Raw genomic sequence first — 10,966 nt, 5'->3', positions numbered from 1 at the left:
AAATGTACTGGACTAGGTAAATTACAATCTATCTTTTTTATGAAGAACCGATCTTCCAAAAATGTCATTTTCATTACCGAAAATGTCTCTGAACATAAATAGACCAATTTTGTCAGTTTTGACCAAAAAACCTGCACCACCTACTAAGGATGTATTAAACCACTCCATGTATACCAAGCGGCTCTGTTATCTCATCGGTGAAATTGGATACTGCCATGTCATCATTTTCATCCATGTCACCCAAACTGGCCATGTCATCATTGCCACGTGGCCGAGTTGCCAACAAGGATAGCCAGAAAACAACATTGATATGATAGACATTGCAATTCTCTCCCTCTACCAAGCCTTGAATCTTCGGCTATTACAAAAGTTGTTTACAATAGGTGTGAAACAGGGCCGATTGGGCTGGGTTTCTTAAAACCCTAACCCAATCTTAGATCCTCAAAATTCAACCCAGACTCAATCCAACCCTTTTGGGTTCATGTTCAGACCTAATTCCAGGCTCATACCAATTCAACCCAGCCTTAATTGACCATGTCAGGTTGCATTCAACTGGGTTGGGCTGGGCTGGGCTGGGTTGGGTTGACTTTGGCTTTTGTAATGGTTGGATTAAACTTGATTGACTTGTTTTTTCTATTCATATTTTATACATTAAAAAATTATAGAAAGATGAAACACCAATAGGAGCCCTAAATTCTAATATAAAAATTCAAAGTTAAATTTCGAGTCGGGTTAGGCTGGGTTGGGCCGGACTGAGGCCTTAACCCGAACCCAACCCAACCCTACCCTACCCTAACCCAAGGTTGGGGTTTTTCAACCCTAACCCAAGGTTGATGTTTTTCAACCCTAACCCGCCCTTAGGATCAAAACACTTAGCCCAAGCCTTGTTCGGGCTCAGGGCAGGCCAAGGCGGGTTCAGGTTTTCAAGGCCAAACTTTCACCCCTAGATTACAATAGATGTATTCTCAACTAATGACATATTAAATGGTATTTCATGAGTTGTATAATCCCTGAAACTCACTCTATATTCTTACCCAAAAAAGTAAGGGCCCATTTGCTTAGGAGGGTTTTGACGGGATGAGATTCCAGGGGTGGGATTATTGTACAAACTTTTCCAAAACTGTGGGAAAGTGTAACGTTTGGTTGAGTGGTGTTGGAAAGTATCTAGACAATATTGGGAAATAAATTTTCCCTATTTGTTGATGTGGCCTTCACCCCACCACCTTCCAAAGTTCTACCAAATTGGTGGGACTTTGTGGGGCAGTAATGTTAAACGACACACTCTCTCTCTCTCTCTCTCTCATTGTCTTCCTCTTCTTCTTAAAAAAAAAATGGTTTGCAGAAATGGGGAAATCAAAGAAAATGGGTTTCACAAGATTGGTTTACAAGAATAGGAAAATCAAAGCAAATGGTTTCACAAGGTTTAAAAAAACAAAAGAAGTCGTTAGTTTGTAGGAATGAGGAAATCAAAGCAAATGGGTTTCGCAAGGTTTAAAATAAATAAAAGTTGTCTGCATAAGAATATGGAAATCATCCGAAATGGGTGTCACAAGATGGGTTTGCATGAACGGTGAAATCAAAGAAAATGGGTTTTATAAGGTTAAAAAAAAAAAAATTGTAGAAGATGATGGTGATCCAGTCTACCTTTTGCATCTTCTTTTACTGTTGCAAACCTTCATTCTTAGATACTTGGTTGTGAACCATTACTCTTCATCTATTCTCCATACAATCTCCCGAGGCCACCAAAAAAGAAGTAAATCTCTTCTCCAGGTCTTGGTGTGAGGATCAATGAAGGCTGCCACAGTCTGAGGAGGACCTTGAGGAAGGGGGTATGGGGCAGAAGGTGGAGGGCATTGTGGAATCCAGAAGTCGCACCAAGGACTTATGGATTGCCCATTTCCCAGCTGTCTAAAAATTCCTTTTTTGAGAAGGTCCCTCGCCGAACATATTGATTTCCAACCCCACAATGCAGTTGATGAGCACTTGGCTTCCAAAAAAGATGAACAGAGGAAATATTTTTGTTTCATGAGTCGAGCCTAAAGCGAGGACTGTTGTGCAAGGATTTCCCAACCCTTCTTTGCAAGGAGGGCCTTGTTCATCGATGCTGAAGTTTTAACATTCAAACCCCCAAATCTTCAAGGTTGACAAATTGTGGACCACGAAATTGTAGGGACATGCGAAGTGCTACCATTGGACCAATAGAATTCTCTCCCAATAGAGTCGAGAGCTTTATGAACTGAATGGGGTAGTTCAAAGCAAGACATGGTGTATAGCGGCTGTGCAGCAAGAGTTTACTGAATAAGTACCAATTTTCCCACTTGGCTCAAAAATTGCACCTTCGAATGTTGCAGACGCTGAGAAACTCTATTGATTAAATCTTCACAATGTGACCTTGAGAATTTGCCGCCTATCAATGGTATGCCCAGATATTTATCAAGAGACTGCGTAGGTGCAATCTGGAAAAACTCTCTCAACAGTCTTTTGACCTCAGGTGGTACATTGCTGCTGAATTGCGCTCGTGTCTTTTGTATATTGATCTTTTGTCCTGAAAATCAACAATAAGTATTAAGGATGTAGTTCAGGTTCCTGGCCTCAGGCATTGTGGCTTCGCCAAAGAAGATCAAGTCATCGGCGAACGCCATGTGAGTTAACTACTCACCTCCTCTGCTGATTTGAATGCCATGTATTTGCTTATCTGTCAATGCCTGAGCCAGATGTGAAGAAAGCAACTCACCACACAAGACAAAAAGATAAGGTGGCATTGGATCACCTTGACGTAGCCCCCTAGAGGGTTTGAAAAAAGGGTGAGACTCCCCATTAACCAATATGCCAAAACATAACCTTTTTGACCCACCCTTCATCAAACCCATAGCTGAGAAGAGTTTTCTTCAAAAAAGACCATTCAAGCATGTCATATGCCTTGCTCATGTCCACTTTAAGTGAGAAGAATCCAGTGCGGCCTCTGCGTGTGTTCTTCAGCTTGTGCATTATTTCATTAACAACTAGTTTATTATCTTGTATATTTCTACCCTTTATAAAGCTATTCTGGCTGGAAGAGATAATTCTGTTTAGTATAGGCCTGAGTCTCCCCACAATGATTTGGAAAATCACTTTATAAATAAAATTACAAAGACTAATTGGCCGATAATCAGTAACTGTGATGGTATGAGACACCTTTGACCTTTGGTATGAGGGCAATATAAGTGAAATTGAGAGGAAGATTGAATGGACCAGATCTGAAGAAATTCAAAATGCACTCTGTTACCTCATTGCCAATGAGCGGCCATGTTTTGTGGTAAAATACTCCAGGAAAGCCATCCGGTCCTGGTGACTTAAGGGCTGGCATGGCCTGAATTGTTTTCCATATTTCCTGGCTAGTTACAGAAGCAGTGAGCTTGGAGTTATCATCCGATGTAACCCGACCCAATAATGGGGAGAAATAGCCGTCATCAAGCACAGGATTTGATGTGGAGAAGAGGTCTTTGTAGAAACTCTGAAAAGCAGAACCAATCTCCTGATCTGATGTAAGCCTTAACCCCTGAAAATTAATGAGCTTGATTTCATTTCTTACCCGTTTTTTCATAGTCAAAACATGGACGAAACGAGTATTTCGATCTCCCATACTCATCCATTCTGCTCTTGACTTCTGCTGCCAGAGGACTTCTTCTTGTTGCAGCAGTTTTGTTAAGAGTGATCAATTGTAACTTCTCCTGCTCAAACCATTGGTGATCCCTGAAGATGGGGTCAACATCCTGAAGCTGATTCAAGGCTGCTCGCACTTTGTCAAGGTTCTGGGTAATGTCCCCCACATTGTTTCCATTCCATTCTTTGAGAAAGTAAGCCAGAGCACGTAGCTTTGAGCGAAAAGAAAATGAAGGGGACCCTCTTATATTGCATGAACGCCAAAATGAAGCCACCACCAGAAGAACGGAAGGTTCTAAAGTCCAAAAAGCTTCGGTCGACGTCGGGCTGGGCCTTGACGCTCTAGTTCTAGATACAAAGCTCTATGATCTGATGTTGCCAAGTGTTCTGTGATGACCCTAGCCGATTGGTGTAGAGCCAGCCAATGATCATTTGCAAAGAATCGATCAAGTTTGGCTTCTATACGATGTATACCAGATTGTCTGCTTGACCATGTATAGCGGTACCCATCCATTTTAATTTCAGAAATGCAGGCCCTGTTGGTAAATTCTGTGAATGATCTCATAATCTGCTGTGGGATCGGTCTGCCCCCAGAGTAGTTTGTCATCAAGATCAAAATATGCATTTCAGTCCCCTGATAGAATCCATGGGGCTTGAATAAATGATGCAATTTGTAGGAGTGTATGCAATTGATCACTTCTAACACTTTCTAAGCAACTCATATAGACAAAGGTAAGCTACCAATTCATATTCGAAGTTGGTAGAACAAGTTCAGCATGAATACACCAAGAAGACTGCCAAAGAACCTTCAGGTTAAGACTATCACACCAACATAATAAAAGCCCACCTGAACCTAACTCAGCAGGTAAGTGCACAAAATTCTAAAAAGGAAGACTCCGGCGGAAAGCATAGCTAGGAAGTGAGGCTGCCTTCGTCTCGCACAAAAAGAGGAGCATTGGTCTAAACTTTTTCACTACATTGCGGATTTCCCGCTTCGTCGAGGGTTGACCAAGCCTCATTAGGCTTGGTGAAAACTTATTTTTCAGTTAGGCATGGTGACACCTAGAAAGACCCCATTTGTATCATTTTGAAATTGGCAGTCAAGATAAATAACACTTAAATCGAAAAGCAAACATTAGGAATGAAAATTAACAATTGCAAAAAAGATCTTAAAATGGCTCTACCAATGATGATTTAGTAGAATGGACGGATGGCCTGATAAGATAAGACATTGTTATTTGGAAAAATCTCACTCTACTAAGTCTATAACCTCTGGCTATTTGAAAAACTGTTTACAATATATTTAAGCCCTCTTTGATATAATTTTTCTTTTTTATTTTTGTTCATAAAAATCATTTTGACTGCATTTGGTATTATTTATGGAACTTGTTTCTATTTTAAAAAAAATTGACAAAACATAAAAAACAAAAAAGAGATAAAGAGTTATTTATGTATTTTAATCAAAAATGATTTTTAGTTACTTTTGCAATGAACTTTGATGAGCATGTACTTAAAGGTTCAATGAAGAGTAAAAGTAATCATTTGTCTGTAATTAGAAATCTAAATCCCTTCCCCTTCTTTTTCAATCCAAAATAAAAAAAAGAGTTAAAAAAAAGATGGATGAAAAGAATCTCTTCATCCATTTCTTTAAAAAACTATTTTACACAGAGATATTAAACTATTTATTACAAAAAATTATTTTTATCAAGTAATTACTAAACCCTTTTTATATTTTGATAAAAAATGATTTTCATTGATTTTTGTTAGATAGATAGAAATAAAAAAGAAAAATGATACCACAAAGAACCTTAGTATTCACTACTAATAACATTAAATGACTTTTCATGAGCTTTATCAATCCTAAAAACTCGTATATTCTTGCCTTAAAAAAAATTCGAGCTTTTCTTTTTCTTTGGGTCAAGTTCTTCGCAACCTTTCAAAGGCATTGGCTTTTTATGAACTATATTTCACATAATAAAAAAACACTCACATTTCACCAAATAATAAAAACGAATGGCAAGATAATCGGAACACGAATTTGAATTTGTTGGACATACGATCACTTGATCATATTAATCATTACAAGAGTCAAAAGAGATATATTTATAAACAAAAGGTACAAATCAAAATCGAAATCGAATCCTCAAATATACGCCCAAGTGATCAAATGACAAGCAGATCCAAATTCACAACGCACCTCGGAGATATTCCAAATTCAGAATGCACCACGAGGATATTGTCAAAATAAATTTGAATTAGCAATCAAATGTGCAGATATCGAAAGAACACCAAATGTAGCCCAAACACCTTGGCCTAGGATTGTCATATAAAGGCCCATTTCGCATCAAGTCATTGGCCAAAATCAAATGCATGTATTGAATATCTCACATACACCATCAACGTACACTACTATGTAATATATATATATATATAGTTGAAAACATTTGAACTCAATGAGACTGACTGGTCGAGAGAGTAACAGAGAAACCAGAAAAAACCCAACCCAAGAGGCAAAAAAGACCCACACAAAAAGGAACATGTCTTTGCATCCTAACATCCCTGGAAAAACTAAAATAAATAAAAGAAAACAAAAACCCTGAAACACGCACCCTGCAAACCAAAAACAAAAGTTTTCTCAATAAGACGAGGTTTCGTTCAACAAGGTCGGGAAGAGGGAAATATTACTCATCATCATCTGTCCCTGGAAGAACCCCATTTCATCACTCCCTGGATCTGGGAAATCCAGCAGCAGTCGCAAAGATGTCTCCTCTGACAAATCTTCCATTTCATCAGCAGCTACCTCCACTTCATTAGAGCTCGACGCTTCCGAGGACCCTCCTCCTCCGCCTCCTCCTACCACGACGCCATCCCCACCACCAGCTGATCTGCTGCAACTCTTGCACTCCACTTCCTCCGGTGGATCTGCCACGGCCACTTCTGTTGTCACCCCTGACCCACATTTTATTGACGTAGATGTCTGAGAGAGGGGGGAGCTCTGACTTGCCACCACCATCGCCTCTTCTCGCTTGCTTGACCTTCGAAAAGACTCTCCAATATTGGAGTTCCAGATACGGAGAAAGTAGTCAGAGTCTTGATTCTTGGGGTTGGACGACGAGGACGATGATAATGATGATGATGATGGGACGAAGGATTCCTTGGACAGACGGGCCTCCGCTTCCAGCCTGGCACTTTCCCACTGTGCCATGTGGCGTGTTGATGGGGAAGCCGATGACTTGGCAATGGACCCAGTAGAGCTCTTGCAGTGGGTCTGTGGGTCCAGTCCCATACAGACGAGACGCTTCTTCAAGTGTGTATTCCAGAAGTTCTTGATCTCATTGTCCGTTCTTCCTGGCAATTGAGAAGCTATGGCAGCCCATCTGGGGACCGAGAAATTAACACTCTTTCATCACTAATGATTCAAACACAGCCAGAAACCTACAAAAATTCTCACATACCACTCTAAACTCTAATCCAATACTTATATTTCAATATTCAGTTTGTATTCATCAAGAGAATCTTACAATAAACATCAATAAAGAAGATTTAAGCTGAACATACATTATGGAGTTCCAATGAATCCGGATTTAAATGAGACCAGATCAAGTTCACATACAAGATTGTTCTCGTCCACCCCTGCTCCTGCCATCCAGAGGACACTAAATCTAAAACCCAATGCTTATTAGAGACACTTAATGGATTTCAAATGGCAGGACAAGGGGTCTCATACGTGTACCTGATCATCCAGCCTTGATTTAAACCGCCACTGACCTAGTCATTTCATGTACTCAATACTCTAGAATATAATACAACTTGAGGAGTGTGATTAAAGACTATACAAGTTATTTCATTGACCGATACTAAACACCTGACTTGATTGTTCACTGGTGTGGGTGGTGGACTTAAAGCTCAAGTCCAGAACAGGGTTTTGAAAATGGGTTAATCGGAATCGGCACCGCCCGATCCTACCGATTCCCTCGGATTAATAATCGGTTCTAGACCCATTTTTACCAATTTTGATCTGTTCAAATATAAAATTGGCTCTGACCGATTCAGATGCCGATTCTGAGTTTTAAAACCCTAGCCCAGAAAGGAAGTACTTAAGAAGAGGCCACAGCCCTGCTCGCCTTCTGGCCTCCAGTGCCGGTGAAAGAAAACAAAAAAAAAAAAGTTGACTTTTCAAGTAAAAATCGTTGGTTGTTTAGTTACAGGCTTACAGCTCCATGGTTACCCATATGTTCAAAAGTACTTTCCGTTGGTCTCTTCTGTGAATGGATCAATCTCCAAGTTCAACTCAAACATCAAAAACGAAAAACCAGTAGAACTACCAAAAACAAAATCATGATCTTGGGTCTGGACTTTTGACTTTGAACTTTGGACTCGGGAAATAGAGAAGAAAAAAAGAGGTTGAGGGGAATATTAAACCTGTTTCCAAGCATGCCATGCAACTGGATGATAGTCTTCTCTTCTTCAAGCGTGAAAGGACCACGCTTAATATCTGGTCTCAGATAATTCGTCCATCGAAGTCGACAGCTCTTCCCACAACGAAGTAGACCTGCAAACAAAAGTAAATCACAACAGAGATTAATTACTCAAAATAGAAGCTCTGTAATTATTAGTGTATACTTTCTCAACTTCAAAATAACAAATGACGTAGAAAACATCGAGAAATCAAGCAAACATTTGGAAAAGAAAAAATAATAATAATTACTCCACTATGATCATTAATGTTCACTCCTCGTTGCCAGCTCATCTTCTTTTTTCCTTTTGGTAACAGAAAAATTAGAAAACGATAAGGGTTCATTAAACGTAAAGTGTTTTCTAGTGCAAGTTATTTAAAAATCGAATCAAAATTGCTACTGTAATTGTTCTTTATTCTCCAGTAATAGTGTAACTCTTGGCCTTCATTAGGAAAAAAGTGCCATTTTAGGGAATGGTAATAGGAAAAGGAAAGAAGATGCAGAAACAGAGTTAAACCAGAATCAAAGGATCACAACATCCAAAACAAAAGAGAGAGAAAGCAGAAGAATGAAAATTTAGTCTCAACAACTAAAGAATGCAGTACGATGTTGTACATAGCAGTTCAAGAGAAGTCGAAACCAGAGGAGGATCAGAGAGAGGAATCCCCAAAAATGAAACAAAATTTACTAACCTGCGAGCTTAGGAAGAGATCTCCAGCTTCCATGTCCGTTGGTCTTGATGTATTCAACGAGGATCTCGTCTTCTTCGGGAGTCCAAGGTCCTTTCTTCAGTCCTTGCTTATCACAGCAAGGAGCTCTTCCCATCTTCTTCTTCTTCAGAAACCCTTTAAATGAAGCAGAGGAAGAAAAATCAATCAAAAAAAACAAAATGCTTCTAATCACGGAGAACTTTATAACAGGAAACAGGGAGGAGAGTAAGGGAATAAGTATAAGACCGATTAATTGATGAATCAGTAGAATCTCAGGGCTTTAAATGCATCGATCTTATCTACGGAAATCGAAGTATGAAAAAGCAGAAACTGAGAAGGACCGGCGATTTTGAAGACGATTCTCATTAAATGCTGCCTCTTATGAGACGAAGAGATTTAATTCAGAAAATGGATAAAATAAGAACAGAAAAGTAGAGAGAGAGAGAGAGAGAAAGAAAATTGAAACTTGTAGCACAGTCGAGAAGAAGCGCATGGAAACAAAGGTTAAAGACTAAATGAAAGTGAAGACAAAGGCTTTCATACTGAATTTGCAGAGACATGAAGCTGAAGTACTCTCATTAAAAGCGAAACTTTAGGGGAAAGTTAAGAATGAGACTGAAGAGAACGATAAATGCTGAACACGAAGTGCGACGGAGTTCTACATATTCTATTCTTCCTAATTCACATTCATAATCCACCATAAAAACTTCTCTCTCTCTCTCTCTCTCTCTCTCTCTCATTCGTAAGAAAGAACGATGATTTATTACTTCTTTTCAACTTGGCTGGGGCTTTTGGCTCCTTCAGTTGTAATGGCAATTCACATTTATCTGTGAAACTGTCATCATTCTACTGCATGATTCGTCAAATAAATGTGGAAGACACTGTAGGGTCAATAGTCAAAATTTGTCTTGACAGGAGACTTTTATAATGCATATAAGTGGGAGAGAGATTGAATTTCACGGTTTCAACAGTTGCTGGGGAATTGGGATTGCTTGAATTACCCGTCAACTATTGTTCTACCGATGAGTCAAAAGTTTAGAACCATGCGAAAAGACGAACGAGTCCTCCATGTCGTGTGAATATATAGGTTAGGGGTAGAGGTATCAAGGTCCGGTAAAATCTATCCAAGAGAAAATTATTTGATCTCCTTGTTTATTGTACAAATTTAGCTCAATAATTAAATAAATGATTTAATAGTAACATTTATTTTGTAATTTTAATATTAATTATCTTTTCCTTAAAATAATGATTTCGCTACAATTTTTATTCATCCATCACTATATTCGATTCATACCTATGGGTTCAAATTCGGTTTAAGTGAAATACTTATTGAAAAAAATGAAGTTGGGTAGGTATTGTGCCATAATGTCAAATCTAATATATTACGAGCTTCATTTTACTCAAAAAAAATATTAAAATTTATATTATAACTTTTTATTACATGCAATGTTCTATGGGTGATCAAGTCCCTAATCCCGAAGGGATAGCGTAGTTAACAAGGGACCATCGTCTCAAGAAGATTGTAGTTTTGAGTTTGACTAATCTTTACTTCTTAGGGCGAAAGTTGAATGATTCTCATTCAATCCTAATATGACTCGGTCCATGTAATTGTGGAGTCAGTATAGACCCATGGGACTAGTCAAGCCGAAGGCCTAGATATATATAAAAAATAATAATAAAAAAAAATTAATCCATCACATAATTAAGAAGATATCATTTAATACTCTAAATATCAAATATCTTCAAAACACTTTTTAATTGATCAACAATTACTGAAGCACTTAAACCCTTAAAAAGCCGAGCAAAGTGCATAACAACAGAAGAAATATGAGGAGAATTGTTTGCACCCTAATTCGTTCAGCTCGACCAATGATGAGACCCATGCGAGAGATCGACTGATGGGAATAAGGGTAAGCATGAAAGAAAATAAAGACGAAACAATTCATAAAGATCGACAATCATGCATGACAAACACAATAAAATACACGTTTTAGACATACCTGAATCCATGGTTGAAGAATAAGAACTCCTCAACGTCTACTTGTATGCTCCTTGTATAACACGATCAATGTTGTTCTGGTCTACCCTCTTTCCCTTTTGCTTTTTAATTGTTAGCTTCACTTAATGGGTCAGTGATAACTATATATAGGGTGAGGG

At 38.6% G+C, this 10,966-nt stretch overlaps 1 protein-coding gene across 2 annotated transcripts; it reads right to left on the bottom strand.

Annotated features, from left to right (window-relative positions):
• Positions 1 to 5,994: 5,994 nt before the first annotated feature.
• On the bottom strand, positions 5,995 to 9,617 carry LOC122085514 (transcription factor MYB17). 2 transcript variants are annotated; one of them, XM_042653976.1, is made up of 4 exons: positions 9,056 to 9,617; positions 8,792 to 8,944; positions 8,065 to 8,194; positions 5,995 to 7,019 (listed from the first exon to the last, which is right to left on the bottom strand). In XM_042653976.1, the coding sequence occupies exons 2-4, from the start codon at positions 8,922 to 8,924 to the stop codon at positions 6,278 to 6,280; spliced, it is 1,005 nt and encodes a 334-aa protein (XP_042509910.1). In that variant the 5' UTR covers positions 8,925 to 8,944; positions 9,056 to 9,617; the 3' UTR covers positions 5,995 to 6,277. The 2 variants fall into 2 exon arrangements, with proteins under 2 accessions (XP_042509910.1, XP_042509911.1); XM_042653977.1 differs by having other exon boundaries at positions 9,353 to 9,617.
• Positions 9,618 to 10,966: the final 1,349 nt, after the last annotated feature.

Source organism: Macadamia integrifolia, chromosome 8, assembly GCF_013358625.1.
Source record: "Macadamia integrifolia cultivar HAES 741 chromosome 8, SCU_Mint_v3, whole genome shotgun sequence".
Taxonomy (NCBI): domain Eukaryota; kingdom Viridiplantae; phylum Streptophyta; class Magnoliopsida; order Proteales; family Proteaceae; genus Macadamia; species Macadamia integrifolia.
This window is presented reverse-complemented; position numbering and strand designations above follow the sequence as displayed.